At 35.8% G+C, this 25,789-nt stretch overlaps 1 protein-coding gene across 1 annotated transcript; it reads left to right on the top strand.

Moving 5' to 3' along the window:
• The first annotated feature begins 1,413 nt into the window (after positions 1–1,413).
• Positions 1,414–8,948, top strand: LOC142543158 (serine/threonine-protein phosphatase PP1 isozyme 2-like). Its single transcript, XM_075650239.1, has 4 exons — positions 1,414–1,881; positions 7,084–7,643; positions 7,717–7,906; positions 8,576–8,948. Exons 1-3 carry the CDS (start codon positions 1,677–1,679, stop codon positions 7,885–7,887), a joined length of 936 nt encoding a protein of 311 aa, XP_075506354.1. The 5' UTR covers positions 1,414–1,676; the 3' UTR covers positions 7,888–7,906; positions 8,576–8,948.
• The last annotated feature ends 16,841 nt before the right edge of the window (positions 8,949–25,789 follow it).

The raw sequence follows: 25,789 nt of genomic DNA on the forward strand, positions 1-25,789 counted from the left end.
TTTGAGAGCATAACTACTAAAACAGTCAAAGGGAGTGCACATGCCTTTTTTTACACATTGGTGATCTCAAAATTTTAAAGTGTGCATCATAATAATAAACAAGTTGAAATTGTCACATCGATGATATTAGATCGTCGATCGGGATTATGATGAGATTAATATAATGAGAGCATGTATCATGTGCTTGTAAAGGTATAAGCCCATCATGCTAATTTATTAATGTTTAAATGAACTTTAATAATTAAATTTTATTTTAATTGAATTAAAATATAGCCCATTAAGTTTTTATAAAATATGGTATTGATTAATGTAATATTAAAATATTCATGATAACATAATTTTAAAAACTTGTACACAAAGTAAAATAATATTAATGCATGATATTTTAAAAATATATCTATTAATTGGAGATTGGCTATGATTTGCATGCACTAAGAATCTTTAATTAACTTAATCAATCTAATTAATTAAGTAAAGGAGTTATTAATATTAAAATGATGAATTTGATTCTTATTTGATAAGATGTATTTTAAAGAAGTTTTTTGACAATAAAAAAAATTTAGCTCTCAATTTTTGAAGTCTTGTGTCACCTTAATTAATATGTATTTAGTCGATTTCTTCTGCGTGTTCTATCTCTATGTAAAATATCTTCTATACTTTTTAGTGTAAGTTAGAAGAGGAACAAATAATCCGGTCGTGGACCTGATTCGGATATTGAAGAAATGATTTTCAAGAAGATTGTTCTTAGAGAATTCAACAAGATTTAGATCCGCTAATACTGGAGTAGTTGGTGACAAATGAACTTTCACTAAAAGTAAAATTATAAATTCCCTATCTATGTTTTTTTCGTTTAAACCATACCCGTGTCCAAAGTTAAATTTGAATGTTAAAATAAAATTTTAAAAACTATGCTGCAATTTGGACACGAGAAAACCGGTTCCACAACAGTGTATCAGAGCTAGGTTCTCTTTATCGCATGGTTCTTATCATGATGAATATTTTATTTATAACTACACAAGAATTTTTTTTTCCAGAATTACACCTCTGAAAATTTGATTTTCGAAGAAGTTACTTTTCACGCTACCCATGAATAGTGCCCGCGTGAAGCTTGAGCAAAGCCCGCGGGCAGCGGGCACCAAGCAGCGGATATTTTTCATCAAAAAGGGTTACTGTTCACGTTATCTGAAATTTTTAGACCCGATGCGATTTTTATAATTTTCAAATTAATTTAAGTTAAGTTTGAATTTTGTGAAAATTTGATTAATTTACTCTTAAAATTAATTTTTGATAAAATTATAAATATTTTTTTGTAAAATAAATAATTAGACCCTCCAAACCCTCCTTTATTCGAGTTGAATATCAGATTTTTTGTTTGAGAAGAAATTGTCATCCAGCGGAGGGCAATTCCAAAAATAAATGTGGTATCAATTAAGCATGGCAACCACACGAGGGAAGCGGATTTATAGAATAACTAACTATTTAATACTTAAATTATCAACTTTTTATTTTCTTTCTTTGATCATATTACCTCATTCATTGGTGCTGTATCCCCCTCTTTCCAGTTACTCCTCGAAGAACAATCTGTGATTCACAAGGATTTTGATTCGTTTTCGGTATCTGGGTTTTGTTGTTTTCGATTGTTGGATTTGAATCTTGGAAGTGTTGGAACCCTAGACATGGCGGCGGCGGCTAATGGGCAGGGTATAGACCCTGCCGTCTTGGATGACATCATCAATCGCTTGTTGGAGTTCCGCAACGCGAGGACTGTGCGTCAGGTGCAGCTGTCGGAGAATGAGATCCGCTCTTTATGTGCGACGTCCCGTGAAATCTTCCTCTCGCAGCCTAATCTTCTCGAGCTGGAAGCACCTATAAAGATCTGCGGTATGATGTTTTACTCTCTGTTTCTTCTTTTACGAATGGGATTGTGTGTATTGATTCTTGGTTGTGTGCGCGTGGGTGTGGAGCTTTTGTGTGTTTGACTTCTTGGTTTCGGGATATTCTTCTGTGCATTTGTTTGTTCGGAGTATGACGGTGTATTTTTTGTCAATTTTGGTTTGTTTTTCGATTGGTTTGATGTTTTTCAACTTCTGGCCCATGGTTAGCAACTTAGCATTTTATACTGTCATTGGAAATGGTTGAATTTTAGTTTCTTTGCTGGGTTCTCTGCGGATATGGTTGTCTGGACGAAGGTAAAATTGATTTTTTTGAGGAGTATGTAATGCTTCAAATTTTTCTATTTCCTCTGAAGGTTATAGCAACCATGCTTAATTTGAAAATGAATGTGAGACTATTATCTGAGTGGCTTCGGCCATTTGAATGCTGGTTTGCAATGGTATCTCATGCATGTTACTGTAGTCCAGCCTTGATTTACTTGAATGCTCTCATGGAGGCATTTTTTCTGTTTCCAACCCGTGTTTGCCAAAATATGTGAATGTTTGAGTTCAGAAATCAGATATTTTTTTGCTGCAAAACAGTGTTTAATTGTAGTCAGATGACATCATGAGTGACGGATTAACATCACCCGACCGGGTATGTGTTCATTTTAGAGAAGCTGTTAAAGGATATGAAAATTTGACCTTTATTATCCTACTAGATTTCTGAAGTTGTTTAACAGCTTCGAAAACCTTATAGGAGAACAGACTTGGAGCTTTTCTTTTCCCAATCCAGTGTTACTATTTGCTGTCATTCAAGTTATTATTTATAGCTCTACTGTATTAGTGTATTTACCTTTCCAAAAGGGGGAAGTGCCTTGTTTTGTGGTTGTATGTCGGGAATTTATGTCCTCCTATCCGGATAGAAGGAAAGGAAAAAAGTCTAACCTTGCTGTATGTATTTCTTTGAACTGGTGAGTCAATTCTCCATTACTATTGGCAGCCCTATGCCTGTTTCAACCTCACCACATATCTTTCTGTGAGGTGGCAAAACAAATGCTCGATCGCTGTTGGCTGACTGCTGCATAGAACGTGCACAAATTCTGCTTACATATTTTACATAGTTATTACGGTCTTTATCTTTGAATTTGATAACTTATAAGCTTTGAATGTCCACGTGTCCTGAGAGGAGTTTGACTGACTTCATTGTTATGAAAGAAATTTTTTTATTCTAAAATTTTCTACCTGACCTTTTAATTCACACTTTGACTGTGACTCACGGCAAGTTGACATGGATGCTTGGCTTGCAATCGTGCAACTTGTGTTGGCAATGAAAGCTTTCACCAATGGGTTTGGAAACTTTCTGTCTCTGATCAGAATCATCAGATACGTTATTTCATGTAACGATGACTGGTGAATCAATCTGAAACCAAGCTTTGGAGACTTAGAGCTTCAAGAAAGATTGAAGGTGTACGAAGTAAACATTTTTGTTTAGGTCAAAGGAAATGATGAAAGATGATTGACACAAGCGAAGGAATTCTCATATGCTTCTGTAGCATGTGTGGATAATAGAACAATAAAAAACTAATGTTCCTGATGGCTGGTATGGAAGTTATAATCAATTTGTCCAGCAAAGTTGTTTTTAAAGTAATAATCCACATAAATGTTACTTATATAATAGATGAAAATGCCAAAACAACATGACTCTTCCAGAGTTCCGACAAAAAAATTTTGTATTTTAACATTTGAAATCAGATTTCTAAGTCTCTTTTGTGGTAAAGCTGGTGCTTTGAGAGAAATACCTTATACGCCAAAGCAAAACCAGGCGAAATATACAGCAAGCAACTCCATATACTATAAATAGCTTAACCATTCTGTGAAGACTGAAGTCTCTTTTTAGCCTTCAACAAAACTTGTAATGTAGGAAAAGATTGGGACAAAATGTGTTTTATCGCAGTGTGGGCAATTTATCTGAAGCTTTAATTTATTGTGTCTAAAGCTAATAATTGCCAGACCCTGAAAGCTACAGACGTGGTATCATGCTAGGGTTGGCTCTTTATCAATGTGCAGACATTGTGATTTATTATTCTTCTTTTTATTTTTTGTTGGTTGTAGTGGTAGAGCGAATGGAGGTTGTCCTCTTGCATTACAAGGTCTCGTATGTAAAGTATCTGAGTTTCGTTGGAAAAAAGGTCAATGACCTTCGTTGCGCTTCGAGAGAACATTTTTCTTGCAGCACGCTGTGACAATATGAGTCTATTAGATTTATGAATATCTCCAGTTGATGCATTTTCTCCACCCTGTTACTTGAATTTCATTTCTCCTCCGACCACCCCAGTAGCATAAATCACATAAAACTCATATTTAACTTCCATGTCACATACTACTAAAATATTTTTTAAGCGAGAATACAAAAGTTTCTGTTAATATGTTCAATATTTTTGAAGCTTCAGTGAAGAGGGGTATGTCTGTGGCTTTATCGTGCACAGACTTCCAATGCTGATGATGTACCTGGAACATTTGTTTAATTGCATATTTCAACGTCAGAAGGGGCAAAAAAAACTCTTAAAATATTGTTATGATCCTCCCTCTTGGATGATTTTAAAATTTGGGTCGAGTCAAAGTTTTTGTTTGGAAACTCTAACCCTCCCTGGTCAATGTTTTTGAAATACACTAGGGAGGTTAACTAATTAAAAAAGCTTTGACTGGACCCAGAACTTAAACTGGCCCCCTCCCTTTCCCACCAGATAGTTGATTTGGTAAAGACAAAAGAATAACTGGACATAATTGATTCAGTCACATGGCTTACTCGTAGTTCTTGAATTGTTATACTTCTGCCTTATTGAAGATATGTACTTCAGGCTTGCTTCATCAAAGTGATCTCAGAATGTTCTGCAATTTCTCATAATTTTCTTGTAATTGGATATAGGGGAGCCACAAACTTTCTCAAAATTGAATTTGGTGACAACATTTGCTAGTTTCTATTTCTCAGGAAAACCTTGCTATCTAAAACACAAAATGTATGAATACTTCAACTTTTGCAGCTTTTGTATTCTTATTTTAATTGTTACCCAAAATGCATTGATGGTTATGCATTTTGATCTATCTTTAACAATGTTGTAAATGGCGGGAGGCGGCGACGGGCGTTGGTGACCGCCTACCGCCTCGGCGGTGCGCGTTTGAATTTTTTTAGATAATCATATATAATCACGCAATATATATGATTATCTAAAAAAATTCAAACGCAATAATTATGACAGTGCACTTCTAGTCCACTGATGTAATCCTTATTACTATATCATTAATAAAATATTGTTTCCTATCAAAAAAATATATATATAATCACGCAATATAATCACAAATAGTCATCATTTGTTTTTGTAAGACGTGTAATTGAATAATGTTTATACATAAAAAAGCTTCCTACAATATAATATCATCTAGATAATGTGTAAATAAATATATAAACTCCTCATCAGATGCTTTAGGACATGCTTCAATTTGTTTTTACAATATTCGCAATATGATGTTTCATCTTGTAAAGACCTCCTTTAATTAGCTTTTTACACAACTTGCACGTGTTTCAATCTATTTTCTCTTTATTATACAGCACCCCATATTCCCAAGCAATCCGGTTGTTTATCCTTTCCGCCAGTTAATCTTCAACAATAAATCAATAATAATAGGAAAAAACACAAATTTGATTTGGAAATCACAAAATCTGAAATATTTAAAAAAATATGTTAGATAATAATATACAATGCCTAACCTAAAGCTTCTTGTTGCTGGCGGTGGCGGCGGCAGACAGTTTGTGTGGTAGGCTTAGTAGTTGATAGTGATAACGATAAGTAAAAAAAAAAAGAAAGTGGTGAGTGATTTAAATTACTAGGATTTTGAGTTTTAAAATTAGTTGACTTTGACTAGATTGTTAAAATTTTTTGACTATAATTTAAAAATGTTGACTGCCTCGTCTGGCCTGCCTGCTCGCCGCCTCCAACCGCCTCGATCGTCTGCCCACCGTCGTATAGTTTGGACCGCCTAAAACAACCGCCTCATGATAGGAGGCGGTCTACCTCGACCGCCATTTAGAATACTGATCTTTAATGATATGACACAATACTAATAAGAAATACAACCGTTTAAAAAGTAAGATGAGACACGGTGAGAAATGATACCATATTATAAATATGTATCAATATATATATATATCCATATGTTACATTTAAATTTGTTATTTCTGATTTTCATCTTGTTATCTTTTCTTCTCATTGACTTGGAAACAAATGTAAAATAACTTTCTATAAATATAAAAATAAAATGCACAAGATCGATGGTCATAATCATTAACCGTGTCAGACTTGATCAAAATGTATTTGTTGATATTGTCGGATATCATATTTGCTCTTTTTTTTTTGTCTCTTTTTATGGATAATTCTATCTAAGCTTGTAGAGGTATCTGTCTCCAAGAAATATCTCCCCGGAATCTATAGCCATAAATATCCTACACGGTCGGATATGACTTGTAGTAGTAGCTGTGTTACTTCTGAAATTGTATGAGAATAACTCATCTCTTGGAAAAAATATTGGAAATGAGAATATTTGGTTCTTGAGAATGTAAGTTGAAATATTGCCATTTTGTTCATCGAGGAAAATATGCCTTCTCTAATGCTGTCTCACTTTTTTAATTATGTTGCTTTTGTATTCGCGCATCCGTTTTATCTAGGTAATTATGATGTGTTTCTGTCCTCTTCTATGTATCTGACTTTTTCTGGTAATTCTTAATACGCGTGAAACTTTTTTGTAATGTTAAGAGCTCTATGCCTAGGTGTTAAAATTTCAAATTTTTGTTGTCTAGCGCCTGAAACTACTCTTGAATATTTTGTAAAATTTTACATAGACTTGAGTAATTATTTTTTTTTCGCCTATAATTAGGAAAAATAAGTATTTTTTTCTAGAACATGAGAATTAATCACAGGCAAATGGCCAGCTCTTTGGCCTTGTTTTCGCAATCACCTTGTATGTTCTGTCTTACAGTAATACTTGTTGTTTTTCCTTCAATGTCACATTGCATTAGTACTAGTTTTTGTGATATCTCCAACACTGTGAAATATGGATTGGAAGATCATTTTGGGTTTCAGTTGGAATTCTCTCGTGATGTCTCTAATTTAAACTGGATACGTGAATATAACAGTTTTTTTTCTCATTATTCCAGGTGATATTCATGGGCAATACGGAGACCTTTTAAGACTTTTTGAATATGGAGGATTTCCTCCAGAAGCCAATTATTTGTTCTTAGGGGACTATGTTGACCGTGGAAAACAAAGTTTAGAAACTATCTGCCTTCTTCTCGCCTACAAAATCAAATTTCCTGAGAATTTCTTTCTCTTACGCGGAAATCATGAATGCGCTTCTATTAATAGGATATATGGTTTTTATGATGAATGTAAACGTCGATTTAATGTGAGAATATGGAAAATTTTTACTGATTGTTTTAACTGCCTACCTGTGGCAGCTCTTATAGATGAGAAAATACTCTGCATGCATGGTGGTCTCTCCCCTGATCTAACAAACTTGGATCAAATTAGAAATATACCTCGTCCTACTGATGTCCCTGATGCTGGTTTGCTTTGTGATTTACTCTGGTCTGATCCTAGTAGAGAAATTAGAGGTTGGGGGTTGAATGATAGGGGAGTTTCACACACTTTTGGTCCAGATAAGGTGGCCGAATTTTTGATGCAGCAGGATATGGACCTTGTTTGTCGTGCTCATCAGGTAGTAATTTCTGTTGTATTACATGATTTACTAGTTTTTGTTTCTTCTGATGACTGGATGCTTTATTGGGCAGGTTGTAGAAGATGGCTATGAATTTTTCGCAGATAGGCAACTGGTTACAATATTTTCTGCGCCCAACTATTGTGGAGAATTTGATAATGCAGGTGCTATGATGAGTGTTGATGAGAGTTTGATGTGCTCTTTTCAGATTCTAAAACCAACTGATAAAAAGAGAATATTGTGAATCAGTTTTGATGATTGTGGTAATGATTCTCCTTGAATGCCCTGGAACTCTTAGCTTCCTTATTTTTTTAGTTCTTCCAATTTTGGATCAGTAAGGAACATCTAGATCTATCCCTTACATTATGCAATCCTTGATTTTATTGTTATTGGCTGTTTCTCTGATTTTTTTAGTTGTAATTGTTGACTGGTCTGCTGGCTTCGAAATATGTAAAAGATTGTCTGAACCATATGCAATCTTCTTGTAGTTATGTGAACTAGTTCAAGTTATTTTCTTCTTACAATCCCACGTAGAAGTTGAACAATGTGTGTGCAGTATTTCAAAATCAATGAGATCTCAAGGTATATTGATCTTGCGTGAGTATGTTTTCTTTTAGATTTTTCTTTTATTATATTTTAGGTGTGTTGCAGCGAAAAATTGAAGAATCTTACAACTATTATAAATGATGGATTTTTTAAGTGTCATTCATTAAGTTGGTTTTGTGTTACTACATTGTGTTAGATTTTTACAGGCTTTTGTTGGTTTTTGTACTTCTGGCTTTGTTAGGAAACAAAACGATCTTAAGTGTGACAATCTTTTGTAGATCTTGATGAGTGTTTCTTTTTTGTTAAATACATTACTCTTTCTTAATCTGCATACATCTTAATTTATTGTTAACCTATGTTGCTTTTTTTTTTTCCGTGTGCCTCAGTTGATGATGAACTTTCTGGAACTTAAGATAGGCAAATCTGGTATTTTGGCTGTTTCATATTCGAATGAGTTATTCAAGTACTGTTCCGGAGGCGTGATGGGACTGCCATGAGATGCCGCAGTAGTGTTGTTATTTTTTAGCATACTCAAAATCTGTCATCGCAATTTAGTATTTGACTTTGTAGATACTCCGGTTTTGTAAATTGCGATGCAATCGTAGATTCTTGATTTGGTTGCAAGGTTGCCTGTAATGTCCGTTAAAAAGTTATAACTTAATTTTGTACTGGACAAATGTGCTCGTGTACACGGATCCTACTGTCTTGCTGATATATTGTTTTACTTAGCACGCCTTATGAATTTTGGACGCTTTAAAATGGTTCCTCGAGTTATGAATTTTGGACACTTTAGAAAACTAATACGAGAGAGAGACGCATGGTTTTATTTCTTCTCATGTTCAAAAGTAGTTTTCTTGCATATTTAGACGAAAGACCAGAATTGTTTGGCCTCAAAATAATGGGGAATAAGATGTAATTGTGTAATTATCCTATTTAAATTTATTCATCAAGGGAGAACACAAATATTTGTCCGTATCTTTATGAATAAACTTAGATCAAGTGAAATAGGAATCCAAAGATTTTATTGTCATAATAATTCCAATTTCAGTAATATTCTATTTATTTCAAACTTATTGGGGAAGTTTGAACAAAATAAAAAGTATTGAAACATGTAAATTTCAATATTGTAGGGTACATCGATGGTATGTATCATAAGTTATTTGTTTTGATAAATCACACAAAGACCGTCTCATGGATTAGTTTTGTGAGCCGGATCTGCAACCCAACTCGATTCATTTTATGTTAAAAATATTATTTTTTTTATTTTAAATATATATCAAGTTAACTAGTCTCACAGAAAGAAATATGTGATATCGTATCATAAGATGTATTTTAGATAAATCAACTTGTAAAACAACCTAAATACCATGTATCATTATTGTGTTGATAGAATAAGTTGTTACTCCCCCATAAAATTGGCTTAATCATTTATGTTATTTCAAATCTCATCTTATTTTTTTTAATCCAATTTCATCGATGTATATATAGTCGAATATATAATATATATTTTCTAATTCGTAATTAAACAACCATAAGTCATTCATATAAATATTGTTAAGAGTAGATGGCACTGCAAGCCAACGGTTGGCTAGTGAATTTATTGACTAAGTATAATAAACAATCTTTATTTTAATATAATTTAACTTTTTATGGTTTTGTTTTACTTTATCTGTATACACATGCAATCAGCATAGATAAAATCCTTGATTATATTTTAATACGAATAAATCATAATTCGATGTTGAAACTCATTTGTAAACACTGTATAATCTAAATTCGTTCCTAGTTGATTCAGCCGCCTAAAACATGGATAAAAGACGCTTGAGCTCGAGACTAGTATCTGTGATGTTGTGTACTAAGTTTCTTGGTAAGGGCATAGAGATGCGCAGATGGGTAGTCATATGATGATTATACTGAACTACCCTCCCTTGGACTTTCAAAGTGGTTATCATTCATCGAGAGGATAAGTCCGTGGTTATGATTGTACACCATTAGTCCTTACGACCCGGGACAACACTGAGGCTCTATATGCTAGGGCCTGTGTTTTGACTCGTTTATCGAATCCAGGAGAGTCATGAGGTGACGAGATTGGGTACAGTTGCGACACATGTAGGAGCCAGTACATTGTAGTCGGGAATTCACCGTTCACCTACGGGTGTAGATATCCTATGTGATATGATGAAATAATAGTGCATGAAATCTCTAACAAGAGTATGAGATGTACGTTAGTGAAAAGATCGGTTAGAAGGTGATAAGTGTTTAGAAGGGGGGTTGAATAAACACTCACAGATTATATATATTTTTCGAAAATTGGGTTCAGTTTAGTGACAAAGCGCACTCGGTATCTCGTCAGTCGATAACAATCAGTTTAACTGAAAAAACAGTTGCGGAAGTAAACTGACTGAGAGATAGAATAACTGACTGAAAATAATAACTGAAATAAAATGCACACGGTTTGTTTCTGGATGTTCGGAGAATAGAATAACTCATACGTCACCCCTTCTATCACGAAGATAGGATTTTCACTAAAAGACTTTGATCGAATACAAAAGTTGTACTGACCCACTTCAGTTTGGACTTAACAATGCCAAAACTGAAACTCTTAGTTCACAAAAACTTTTACAGTGCGTGACTGAATTTAACACGACTGAATGAATCTAACAATGATTTCAAAGTGCTAACAAGCTCGTAAATGTAGCCTTGATTGCTACTGATCAATCTGATAAGAGTGAGCTTTTGATATTTGAGTACGAGTAGTGATTTTAGCAGCGTAACAACAAGCTTGAATAGAATAGTTGTTCGTCTCTTTCTTCGACTGCTCTTCTCGCCTATTTATCGGCTTCTCTTCCAACGGTAACAATAAATAATATTTGAATTTTTATATCCGTTGATTGCCACGTCAATATTCCTCTGACAACCGTACACTGCAATCTCTGAAATGCGGCGTTCCACTAAGTAACAGTCTGCTGTGTACCACTGTCGGTTAAATGTCCTTTCCCGATAACTGATGACGTGTTCAGCTGAAGAATCAGCTGCTGAGCAATAGCTGATAAGGTTTACAACTGCTGTTAGTTGACTGCTCGTTCAGTTGCGTAGCTCAGTTGCGGCTTCACACATTCAGTTATTATAATCAGTTGGTTCGAGCTTTTGTCCTTCAGTTTGTCAAACGCCGAAACTTAGTTTCCAACAATTTCTCCTTTTTAGGTGTTTGACAAAACTAAGCAAATAATAACTGAACAACTTAACTCATTGTAGATAAGAATTCGATTAACTGAACTTTTTCTTAGAGAATAATAATTTTCAAACAATAAAAACTGCTACTCGAAACAGTTAACTTCTGACTGCTCTTCAACGAGATTCTGACTGAGCTTTAATCTCTTCCCCCTTTTTGTCAAATACATCCATCTTATTTGATAACCTTCGAACATCAACTGATAAGAGGCTGACAGTAGTGGACACGTTTGAGATTGCATTAAGCACCGTGGTTTGCATCAAATCTATTTTCCTTGAGACAGACGTCTCCACAAAGTCAACTCGTTTGCTGATTGTGTCTTGAGTTAGGGAGAGACTCTCAACTAAGCCTCTGTTCTGAGGATGGATGAGGAGATACAGGTTCAGTCATCCGTGGTTCCTGTTCCCTGGTAGTTTGATCAATGACCACCATAGTCCTGTCAGATACTATCGTTTCAGCATGTATCAGCTCTGGAACGTCTTGCATACTGGCTTCTTCTTGAATAGGAGGAGATGAAGAGTGATTCGGAGCAGCAGAGGAACTGTCCTGGTGATTAAGTTGATGATCTGTGGGAGTTTCAGTTGGAGGTTCAGTGACTGGTGCTTCTGATTGTTGGTCAACTGAGACTTGTTGCGGCTCGTCAGTTGGAAAATTTTCAATGGCATGCAACTGAGCTTCCACAGTGTCAACAGTTTCTAGATTTGTCACGACAGGCGATCGAATGGGCACATCAGTTAGAACACTTTTTTCAGCAGAGATAAAGGCTGAACTGGTTCCTCAGTGAAAGAGATAGGAGCATCTGTAGCTGCTTGATCTGTTGGGAGATCAACTGATTCAGTTGAAGGCACATTTGTCTGAAATTCTTGGGCTACGGACTGAATGATTTCATCGATATTAGCAAGTGTCAAGTCAGCGTCCGAATATAGTTGAGTATCAGCAGCAGAAGAAGATTGTGGCACATCCTGAATTGGCTCTACAGTTGTAGCAGCAGCTTGTACTGGGGATGGCTCCTTGTGCTGTGATGAAGGTTCGTCTTCTTCTTCTTCTGAAATGGCCTTCATGAATGACTAATTCCTGATCCATTTCCCAGAACTTTATCTGCATTTGCAAATTCATAAGATCTGTGTCTAACTGAGTAAGCACAGCTCGATCATTATAGGCAGTTGGATTTGTAGGAATGTAGTTGCTCTTGAGCTTCTCAATCAGTTGAGCCAACTTTTTGGCTCTTACTTGATCAAAGAAATATTTTTTTCTTTCCAGTGCCTGAACAATGGTAGCAGCTTTGACCACTTTAAGAACAGCTGCTTCCAGTTTGATGAATTTATGCAGTTGAGACTTCCTTTTCAACTCTTTGGCAAAGATGTGAGTTCTGAAACGCGTCCAAGCATCATAAGTTTTCAGTTTGGATTCAGCAAATGCATTGACCTGTTCCCAGATAAGGTCAATGTGAGTTTGAATCGCGTTTGTTGGCCTGGGCTCTTCGATCAACTGGCCCTTGCCTTTCTCATCAGAGAGAATGTGTGGAATGTTCAGTCCAGAACGAGTAATATCCACCAGTTCCTGAATTTTGATTCCTTTGGGTCGAGCAGGAGCAAAGATGGTAGGTCGATTGATATGGATCAAAGGAGCTGTAACTCTAGCTGATTCCTTCATTTTACTAGCTATGGTGATGACCTTTTTGGATGGATCAATTGATGGAGGTAACTTATCTTTTGCTGAAACTTCAGCTGGAATGGCTTTCAGAGGAATAGCCTAAATAGGCTGTTGAACATCTGATTGCTTTACAGTTTCAGCCGGGATGAATTCCAACATTGCTGCCGGCTTGGTTTTCTGTGTCCTTTGTTTCTTTGCAACCTTCGGAGAAGGTGTCTTCTCAGAATCTGATTCACTTACAATCAATTTTCTCTTGATTGTCTTCAGCTGAGCCAAAGTTTTGCTCTTCTTTACTGACTTGGGAACATCCTGCTGCATCTCTATCTCCTTTTTGATCTTTACAAACTGATAAGGAGAGATGTCCAGTTTAGTCTTGGGTGGCTGAACGTTCTTGGCATTGAAGATTTTGAACTTGACTGATTTTTCAGCATTATCAGCCACTAGCCCCTTGGCCTTCAATAGATAACTGATTTGAACTGCATAGCCCCTTGACTGCTTGGTTGATTTGAGCATGTTGTGCAGAATGGTGAAGATGATATGCCTCCAATTCACCTTCTTTTCAGCCATAATCACAGTCATCACTTGAAATTTTTCAAGAGTAAGGGCAGCAAAGGAACCGGCCTTAGCTAAGATCCCCTTAGCCACAATATTAGCCAGCAGTAGGATTTCTGGCTTCAACTCTTTCTTGGGATCGGAAACTTTGATTTTCCGACCATCAGCTGACAACAACGATTGCATCTCCTCAATATCGGATGTATTAACCTCAGAAACGTTGTTGAGCCTGTCAGTAGGCAATAAGAACAGTTCTCCAAAAGATTCTTCAGAAATGGTCAACAACTGACCATTGATAGTAGTTATGACGTTTCCATCAGAATTGACATACCCATTTAGACTCTTCAGAAATGGTCAACAACTGACCATTGATAGTAGTGATGACGTTTCCATCAGAATTGACATACCCATTTGAGTAGAAATCATGAAGTTCCTTCGGGTAGATTTCCTGAGAAGATTGTTCCAAAAACGTCCTCAAACCAGCTGCTTTCAACTTCAAAAATACGTTCTTGATATCTGCCTCGTTGAGTGATAGAACTGATTCAAAATCAATAGCCATAGCATTCGAAATGTGTGCTGGAATTTGATTTGCCATTTCTGAGAATACGAAAACCTGAAAGTTTGCAAGATATATATAAGCTCTGAGTATGAATTGCTCCGAAAATTGATATTCGCTGTAAGAAAAAATTGAATTGGGGCGGGAAAGGTACATATGTAGGTGACTGTTCAATTTCTGGACATGTGTCAGTCCACGAAAAATTTGAATTAAAAACGTGTGGACGTGTGCTGCAAGCGTGTGTACAATTTCAAATGGTTCAAATGAGGCCACGTTTTAAAGATGCTATGTAGCAGAAAAAACAGTCACATCACTTGATTTGGAATATACTGTGGTTAATTAGTTAACTTATGTGAGAAGATTAATAAAATAATCAGCTGAACGATCAGTTATGAAACTGTGTCTTTTCAGTTGAGGATTTACTAACTGCTGTCTTCTCAGTTAACCTTTTAAAACCAATATTCCCCCTTAATAAATGCATATAAAAATTACGAGAATTTAAGCATGATATAAAATGGCTAATTAAAGTAAATTTGATGCTTAGTAGGTTAATCGTCTGTCATAATGATTTCGTCCTTTCAGCTTCCCTGACCCTGGGCTATAAATGAGAATAGTTTGGTTAGTCTCAATCATATTAGCAAATAATTATTCAAAAGCTACAATGTCAGGTGCAAGTAGCTCGAAGACTCCTAATATGGCCGAAGCATTTATGCTCTGGAGAAAAGAAAGACTGCTATGGAAGATGAGGTCTACCACAAGATTCTCCGATACTGGGAAGAGCTTCAAGAACTCCAGTTCCTCCAGGAGTGTGGAGCGGCTACCACCCCCAAACTGGTAGCAAAAATGAAAAAATATCGGCAGCGCTTGCACGTTGCTGATGAGGTGGACATCTTCGCAGATGAAGGTGTCTACCTACTAATGTTCCAGAAGGAAAGGAAGATCCTAGAACAAATTGCTGAATCAGATAGCTTCCTTAAGACTTCCACCGGAGTTTTAACCGGTTGGTTGGCCAAGTGGAGGTCTGCTGTCGCGGAAGAATATTTCACTGTACTCCGTGCTTATTACTTTTAAATGAATAAAATGTTTATCTTTGTCTTTTATCTTCCTGCAAGAGTTAATCTCATCAGTTGATAAGTAAATCACGAACTGAACATAATAGCTGACAAATAACAAACTGACAAGCTGACATCAGTTAAAAATTAAGAATTGATAGATGACACAAATTAATTAACAACTGATATATTAGAAGTAAAACTGATTAGGATAAATCAATTAATCCAAGTATATTACGAAAGTGAGAAAACTTAGTCTCGGGCAATGGTTTGGTGAAGATGTCAGCTGCTTGTTGTTCAGTTGAGACATATTCCAGTCTTATGTCTTTCTTCAAGGCATGATCTCTGATAAAGTGATGCCTGACATCTATGTGCTTGGTCCTTGAGTGAAGAACTGGGTTATAGGTAATAGCAATCGTGCTTGTATTGTCACAAAATATGGGCGATTCTTTGGCAATAACTCCATCGTCTTTCAGTTGTTGCTGAATCCAGAGCAGTTGAGCACAACAACTCACAACAGCAAGATATTCTGCTTCAGTTGTGGAAGTAGCAATGGATGTCTGCTTCTTGCTGAACCAAGAGATCACTCCGTCTCCTAGAAACTGACATGATCCACTTGTACTTTTACGATCAAGCTTATATCCTGCATAATCTGCATCTAAATATCCAACTAGATTGACAGAGGAGTCTTTAGAATACCATAACCCAACATTTTGAGTGCCTTTTAGATATTTTAAAATACGTTTGGCAGCTGAGAAATGTGATTGCTTAGGGTTTGCTTGAAATCTAGCACACATATAAACATCAAATACAATATCAGGACGACTAGCAGTTAGGTACAATAATGAACCTATTAAACCTCTGTAAAATGTCGCCTCAACTGATTTTCCCCCTTGATCAGTGTCTAGTTTGACTGATGAACTCATGGGAGTACTTGCAGCTGAACACGATTCCATGCCAAATTTCTTCAGCAACTCCTTCGTGTATTTAGTCTGACTGATAAAAATGCCTGTCTCCAGTTGCTTCACTTGTAGTCCAAGAAAAAATGTCAGTTCACCCATCATGCTCATTTCAAATTTATCCTGCATCAACTTAGCAAATTTCTTGCATAATATGGGGTTAGTTGACTCAAATATAATGTCATCAACATAAATTTGAACGATTAAAATGTGATCATTCTTTGAAAATTTGAACAATGTCTTATCAACTGATCCAACAGAAAAATCGTGATCAGTTAGAAATTTTGATACCAAGCTCTTGGAGCTTGTTTAAGACCATATAAGGCTTTGTTCAAATGATAGACATGATCAGGAAAATGATGATTGATGAAACCTGGAGGTTGTTCAACATAGACTTCTTCTTGCAACTGACCATTTAGGAATGCGCTCTTTACATCCATCTGGTAGACTTTGAAATTCTTGAATGATGCATAGGCGAGGAATATTCTGATAGCTTCCAGTCTTGCAGCTGGTGCATATGTTTCATCATAGTTAATTCCTTCTTCTTGCATGTATCCTTGTGCTACCAGTCTCGCCTTATTGAACACAACTGAACCATCTTCGTTCAGTTTATTCATGTACACCCATTTTGTACCTATAACAGTTTTTGAAACTGATCTTGGAACTAGGTTCCATACATTGTTATGGGTAAATTGATTCAGCTCCTCTTGCATTGCATTTGTCCAGTTTGGATCAGCAAGAGCTTCATCAGTTTTCTTCGGTTCCAATTGCGATACGAAAGCTGAATTAATAAATAAATTGAGCATTTGATTTCTTGTTCTTACCGGGTAAGATGGATTAACTATCACCAATTCTGGAGGATGTGATTTGTTCCATCTGAGTTCAGCGTTTGTTGCTTCTGTATCAGCAACTACTTCTGTAGGCAACTGAATGTTTTCAGTTTCAGTTGGAGCTGTTTCAGTTGGTAACTGAATATCATTTGTTTGCTCTACCAACTGACTTTCAGGAACTACTTTCTATTCAACTGATTGATCCACAATTTCAGGTTCAGGTGTTTGAAGGATGTTTCGATTGATATAATTTTCGTCTTCATGATCATCCTCCAAACTGATATCTGTAAATCGATCAAATAGCTCAACTGGATCAGTTGGCTTATCAGTTTAGTACAGTTTCATAAAAAAAAAACATGTATAGACTCTTCAATATTTAGTGTGCTCTTGTTAAAAACTCTATAAGCTTTGCTGACTGAAGAATATCCCAGAAATATTCCCTCTGCAGATTTAGCATCAAAGGCTTCTAAATGATTTTTGCCATTGTCAAAAATAAAACATCTGCAGCTGAATATTTTGAAGTAAGAAACCACATTTTTTCGTCCATGCCAGATCTCGTAAGGTGTTTTCAAATGATTTTTATTAATCATCGATCTGTTCTGAGTATAACACGCAGTGTTTACTGCCTCTGCCCAAAACTTTTGAGAAATACCAGAATCAGCAAGCATTGTTCTAGCAGCTTCTTTAAGGGTTCGATTTTTCCTCTCAGCTACACCATTTTGCTGAGGAGTTCTAGCTGCTGAGAACTTAATTCAAGCATTTTCTAAAAAATTTGAAAGAATTTAATTGATGAATTCAGTTCCTCGATCGGATCTGATTATATCAATTCCAATCAATTTCTCATTTAATAGTCTTTTGAAAAGCTTGATAAGTTGTGCAGCAGTTTGGTCTTTGGATTTGAGAAAAATAACCCAAGCAAATCTTGAAAAATCATCCACAACCACCAAGGTGTATTTCATTCCCCCTAAGCTCATGACTGGTATTGGACCAAATAGATCCATATGTAACAGCTCTAAGCATCGGGAAGAAGATTTACGACCCTTGTTTTTAAAAGAAGATTTTACTTGTTTATCAAACTGACATGCTGAACAAATTTTATCTTTGGTAAAATCCATTTTGGGCAAACCAGTGACAAGATCGTGATTATTCAGATATGCAATAGATTTAAAGTTCAGGTGATTTAATCTCTTATGCCACAACCAGTTTTTAGAAAATTTTGAAGCAATAAAACATACTGGTGCATAAGGTTGATCATTCCAACTTACTTTGTAAGTGTTTCCACACCGTTTGCCAGTTAGGATGACCTCGTCAGTTGAGTCTCTGACTGAACAAGAATGTTTGTCAAACTGAACTGAGAATCCATTATCGCATACTGACTGATGCTAATCAGATTATACTTGAGATTCTCAACTAATAAGACATCATTAATGATAAAGTTACCATGGATAAGCTTACTCTTACCCACAGTTTTACCTTTGGAATTATCTCCGAAACTGATGTTTGGTCCAGTGTACTTGATCAGTTGAGATAACAAGTTTGCATCTCCCGTCATGTGTCAGTGAGCATCCACTATCCAAGTACCAGATTGATTATTGCTTGTACCTGTTACCTGCAATCACACACAAGATATAATTTTGTTACCCTTATTTATTTGGGTTCTACACTGATTAGACCTTTAGGAACCCAGACTTAGATTAGTCTGACTGACTGTCCAGATACTGTATTCCAGATGGTCTTTCTCGATTTGTGTGTGCTTGGTGTGTAGTGTGTAGATGAGACAACATGTGATTTAGCTTTGTTCAACTGATTGTTCAGCTGATATCTTTTCTGAACTGGCTTGTTGTTATAGTAATTGGAGTATCCATTTGCATAATTCCTGCTGAATCTTTTTGACGACTGAATGCGTGAGTAAGTTAAAACTTTTGGGCTATAACCAAGACCATATCTTCTATCCTTGTTCGTACTTTCAATAGGCTGTTCAACCTAGTTTACTTGGCTCAGTTTGTTCTTGTACCACAACCGATTTGACAAAGTGAATGTATTTCCCTTTATCCATATTCAGTTTTGGTCGAGTATCATTGGAAGACATTTCATCTTGGTTACTGAACCCTAAACCAGTTTATCAGTAACTGATTTCTGTGAGTTCTGTATTTCAGTTAATGCAGCAGATGATTTGTTCCACACCTGAATAAGCTCAGTTTGCTTTGAATTTTCAAGCATCAACTTCTGAATCATTGATTGATTCCTGCTTCTTTCAGCATTGAGCTCATCAATCTCCCTTTTTAGACTTAACACATCAACTGATTCATCAGTTTTAGTTTTATTGTCTATGGGATCAGTTTGCTTTGCTCTGACCTTTTCAAAAGATAAGGCAAGCTTGTGGTACTCATTAACCATGTCATGAAGAGTTGAAATGAGTTCTTTTCTAGTGAAATCAGTTGAGGTGAAGTCAAATACCTGTTGACTGCTTGACTCCACTTCTGTATCACCAGCCATTAGACACTTCACTTCCTCTTCACCATCACTGGAACTGCATGAGGTTTCTGGCTCTGACTCCTTGCTGTCAGTTTCTGCCCATTTAGATTTACTTTCTTCAGCTAAGAGCACCTCATGCTTCTTTCTGAAAGACTTCTTATCATCCTTGGATCTCCTTTTGTGCTCATATGACTTCTTCTTTCTTTCAGTCGAACCTTGACTGTCCTTCCTTGACTGTCCTTCTTGGGTTTGGGACAGTCAGCAATGAAGTGACCGGGTTTGCCACAGTTGTAGCAAGCATTTGATTCCTCTTTAGAATTGTTTCTCTGATAATACTTCTGGAAGTTCCCTTGATTCTTCCTCATAAACGTTCCAAATTTTTTGTTGAATAATGACATAGCATCATTGCTCAGTTGATCAGCAACCTTTTTGACTGAACCAGTTGGTTCTGTTCTGACAGCAGCTAAGGCAGTTGTGGTTGCTGGACTAGAAGGTTCTCCTTCTCGAGTTTGCAGTTCAAACTCATAGGCCTTCAGATCAGCGAATAGGTCATGAAGCTCAACCTTGTTTAGATCCTTGGACTCCCTCATTGCCATGGTCTTAACGTCCCACTCTTTGGGAAGACCTCCGATCACTTTTAATGCAACTTCTTTGTTGGTATACACTTTTCCAAGTGCATTTAGCTCATTGATGATACAACTGACTCTTTCATCATACTCATGCATCGATTCTCCAGCTCTCATCTTGATGTTGTGAAACTTCTGAACAGCAACAGAAAATTTATTCTCTTTCGTTTGTTCATTTCCTTCACAAAGCTGGATCAGTTTTTCCCAAATTTCCTTAGTTGTCTTACACATCTTGATTTGCAGAAAGTTACATTATCCAGCGTTTTGTACAGTATATCCTTTGCCACATTGTCCAAATTTGCTTTTCTTTTATCCTCAGCAGTCCATTTATCTTTGGGCTTTTCAATTCTATGAGGTGCCCCATCGGTGATTGCAATTGCTGTGTTGGCTTTCAATATTTTCATCGGACCTTCAGTGATGACATACCACATGTCATCATCTTGTGCAGCTAAGTGAGCCTGCATCCTGATTTTCCAATCATCGAAGTCTTCTCTGGAGAACATAGGGATTTTATTGAAAGATGCCATGATAATCAGTTTGAGTAGAAATATTATGAGACGAGATACAACTGCACTGATACCACTTGAAAGGATCGGTTAGAAGGTGATAAGTGTTTAGAAGGGGGGTTGAATAAACACTCACGGATTATATATATTTTTCGAAAATTGGGTTCAGTTTAGTGACAAACTGACACTCGGTATCTCGTTAGTCGATAACAATCAGTTTAACTTAAAAAACAGTTGCGGAAGTAAACTGACTGAGAGGTAGAATAACTGAATGAAAATAATAACTGAAATAAAATGCACATGGTTTGTTTCTGGATGTTCGGAGAGTAGAATAACTCCTACGTCACCCATTCTATCACGAAGATAGGATTTTCACTAAAAGACTGATCGAATACAAAAGTTGTACTGACCCACTTCAGTTTGGACTTAACACTGCCAAAACTGAAACTCTTAGTTCACAAAAACTTTTACAGTGCGTGACTGAATTTAACACGAGTGAATGAATCTAACAATGCTTTCAAAGTGCTAACAAGCTCGTAAATGTAGCCTTGATTGCTACTGATCAATCTGATAAGATTGAGCTTTTGATATTTGAGTACGAGTAGTGATTTTAGCAGCGTAACAGCAAGCTTGAATAGAATAGTTGTTCGTCTCTTTCTTCGACTGCTCTTCTCGCCTATTTATAGGCTTCTCTTCCAACGGTAACAATAAATAATATTTGAATCTTTATATCCGTTGATTGCCACGTCAATATTCCTCTGACAACCGTACACTGCAATCTCTGAAATGCGGCGTTCCACTAAATAACAGTCTGCTGTGTACCACTGTCGGTAAAATGTCCTTTCCCGATAACTGATGACGTGTTCAGCTGAAGAATCAGCTGCTGAGCAATAGCTGGTAAGGTTTACAACTGCTGTTAGTTGACTGCTCGTTCAGTTGCGTAAATCAGTTGTGTAGTTCAGTTGCGGCTTCACACGTTCAGTTATTATAATCAGTTGGTTCGAGCTTTTGTCCTTCAGTTTGTCAAACGCCGAAACTTAGTTTCCAACAGTTAGAGAATGAGTTCTCCTGTTGTACATGCGATGCCATTATTTATTCTCAAATGTGTGTCACATAGTTATCGAATTATTATGCAACCCTCAATGAACAATTGGTTGCAGATTCGATCGGGATATATGAGATGAAGGGACCGTACTATACGTTAATCATAATCGACTGGTTCTTGCAGGCACTATCAGTGATACCTAGGAAATCATGGGGCGATGCTACTAGACACTCTTACCATGATTCGATGAGTTTAATCAGAAATATGATTTCTGACATTCTCATGATCAATAGTTGATACATAGAATGAGGTAAATTAGGGTAAGCCCGAATACAAGATTATGTCCTGAATCACAAAGAGTTGTGAATCGACGGCTAGCTGTATCCCTGAACCATTGAGGGTCACACAAGTACTAGTTTACTTGTTCCCGTTGAGATAATAAATTCAATGAGTTGAATTTATAAGAAATAAGTTTGACATGATCAATCGATAAGCTGATAAATAAAGTTATAAAAGCTTATAGAAATTTTGAGAGCATGACTGCTAAAACAGTCAAAATGAGTACATCTGCCTTATTTAGACATTGGTGATCTCGAATATGAAGTGTGCATCATAATAACAAATAAGTTGAAATTATCACATCGATGATGTTGGATCATCGATCGGGATTATGATGATGTCAATATAATGGGAGCATGGATCATGAGCTTGTTGGAGTATAAGCCCATCATGCTAATTTATTATTGTTTAAATAGGATTTAATAATTTAATTATATTTTAATTGAGTTAAAACATAGCCTTTTAAGTTTTTATAAAATGTGGTATTGATTTATGTAATATGAAAATATTCATGATACCATAGTTTTTTAAAAACTTGCACACAAAACTAAATAATATATATAGGCATATTTTCGAAATATGCATGATTATGGTGTGCAATTTTCGAGAATCAAAGATATACGAGTTGAAATCATTAACTTACTTGATATGATTAATTAAGGAAAGTAATTATTTGTTAACATAATAAAATATATTACTTGGGTGGGTTAATGATGAGGTGACCGTAGCTTTCATTAGAAGGAGAAAGTCTCCAGCGGCCATGCTGCTCTCGAAATTTTATTTCTTGCTGCAAGAAGTTGATTTCTTCTTCGTGTTCTATCTATACACAAAAACATCTTCTAATTTTTTAGTGTAAATTAGAGGAGGAACTAGAAATCCGGTCTTGGACCTGATTCGAAGATCAAATAAAGCATTTTGAAGAAAATTTGTAGGGATTTACAACAAGAGTTACATCCTCTAACACCGGAGTAGTTGGTGCAAAGTGAATATTCACTAAAGATATATTGATATACTCCCTATGAATGTTTATTTAATTTAAACCATACGAGTGTCTAAATATTTTGAATGTCCAAATAAAATTTTTAAACTTCCGCTGCGTTTTGGACACGAAAAAACGAGATCCAACAAATACATCCCTCAATATTCAGATCTCATTTTGGAGTAAAACTTATCTTTATTTATTTATTTATTTATTATTATTTGTAAGAAGAGAAAAACTTGTCTAAATCAATTAGTCTCATGCATTAGATGATAGTGAATAGAGTTGTGCAACCAGGGACGGATCCAGGAATAAAAGTTGGGGGGGGGCTTGAAGTCAATATGATAAGTTATATATTATTAAAAAAAAATTACATTATATCGTTCAACGAAGTTGTGCCCTACGAGATTTTAAAACATAAAATTCATCAATAATAGAATTTACATCAATATGTTTAGCTAAATCTCGTTCAATATAGAGTGTCAAACAATCGGCAAGAAAGTCATCCTCCATTTTATTGCGAAGTGCCGTCTTCACATGTTTCATTGCTGAAAAAGCCCGCTCAGTAGTGGCAGTAGACACAGGTAATGTCAAAACAAGATTAATCAATCTAGTCAACATAACATAAACACTTGACCGTCCACTCTCGATCAATTGTTGACACAACTCAACAAGTGTAGAAACCTTTAAATCCTGCATCACATCAAGTTTATAATGTATCAATTCATACTCCAAAGCAACAATTTCTTGATCCTGTGAAATCTCCAGGATAAAACTTCTTCGCAAGCTTGCAAATATCATCACTGTTAAATGAGTCAAATGAATTTTTAGGATCCAATGCCGAGATATTAGATGAATTAACATCATTCAGGAAAAGAAAACAATAGAAACAATATGCCTTATTTGTTGAAGGCGAATACTCCAACCAATAAAATTTCTGAAACCATTTTTTCAGAAAACGACGATTATGGCTTCCAAATTTTGTACCTGGATACTCCAACATATCTGGTTGATAAGGCCCCATATTTAGATATGAACGTCTTATCTCATCTCGTACATTAACATGATATTCACATATCTGTTTTTTTTTCCCGGATCTCGTTCAATAAAAGTAGACGAAGACTGATGATCGTCTCTAGGAGAGGAACATGAAGGAATTTGGATATTGGGAAATAGAAGACTTTCACTGGATTGATGTTGTAAGGACCGTAGGAATTGAAGTATCTTCACTAGCTTGACGATCTCTCTTCTTAAAGAAAGAGGATAACAATGTTTTTCCTTTCTTTGCAGCAGATTGATATTCCATTTTGAAATAGTTCAATTTATAATCCTAAACAAGAATAAAATAATTATTAAACAAATAAACAAATAATAGTCAATCAACAACTCAACAACAAACAATCAAGAAACCACAAATCACACACAGAGAAGCTATAAAAAACAAAATAAAAAATGTATAGCCGATTCTTACCTGGATTGTTGCCTTGCCGATGAGCAATTCGATTTTTTCGGGAGTCCGCAATTCTATTCTGTCGCTAAAGGGCTTGGGAGAGAAATTTTGTAGAATTGAGGTGGGGCGAATCAGAGGATATGGGATGAATTTGGTCTCATCCTTGTAAATGGACGAGACTTGATTGGACTAAGACATTGATTAGCGACGGTTTTTGAAACAACCGTCGCTATTAGCAACGGAATATTAGCGACGGTTTTTGAAAAACCGTCGCTAAATTATTAAAAAAGTGGACTGGACTACAGCCCAGTACAGCCCTAGAATACATCCGTCTCTGTGTGCAACACATCACATATAAATTCATAACATAAAAGTAGAACAACCACAACTCAGCCATCAATTATTTCCAAAAACTAAACATAAATTATTTACGTCTACTTTAGGCTGACTCATTGTATTATATTTAAATTTTCATTCACATCCCATGCAAGTTAAAAATAAGATAAAAATCCCGAGTAACCAATAAAAATTTATTTTCGGTTAACTAAATTTTTAAATTTTTTTTCGATATACTAAATTTTACTTTTTGATTGTTTTGGTTTAATTATTGACATAATATAAGACAAGTCACTAATTTCGATGTTATTTCAGTATTTTCGATATCATATTAATATTTTTCGATGTCACGTCAGCACTACGGTGAAATAAGACTGAAATAAAAATTAAAAAATTAATGTACCAAAAACCAAATTTTGAGAATATAGTGAACCAAAACTCAAAATAGCGAAAGTTCGTTGACAAATAAAAAGAAATCATTTTATCCAAATCCAGAGAAACAAATAATTTATTTATTTTCTAATATCGCCCGAATTTTCGTCCATAGTTGAAAAAATTATGTGAAAGTAATTAAGGAAAAAATGGATGTGTATGGATCCCTAACTACACATGAAATTCCTTTTACAGTGCAAGTCGAGAGAAAATAAATTCCATTTATAAACATAGATTCACATGCTGGCAGGTTTGCACGAGAAATATTAAATGGCCTCACATTTTCATTAAAAATCTACCTCCCTGTATAAATTTATTGCTATCTCCAAGTATACTTGAAGTGATCCGTGTGAATCGGGTATGAGGTACATGGGCAATCCACCGGATAATGAAAGTGATTAAGTGTCTAGGAAAATGGGTGAAGGAAATGGCCTCGACAATATCTGCAAACAAGAAAGGAACTCGTGAATGGGGGTATCACTACCCATCCTTTCTGATGACTTATATAACACGTCAAATACATGTTGTTCTGATAGATAAGATTGCCCATATCCATATACTCGAGTGCGGTGCAATTA

This window comes from Primulina tabacum, chromosome 4 (assembly GCF_025594145.1).
Source record: "Primulina tabacum isolate GXHZ01 chromosome 4, ASM2559414v2, whole genome shotgun sequence".
NCBI classification, from domain to species: domain Eukaryota; kingdom Viridiplantae; phylum Streptophyta; class Magnoliopsida; order Lamiales; family Gesneriaceae; genus Primulina; species Primulina tabacum.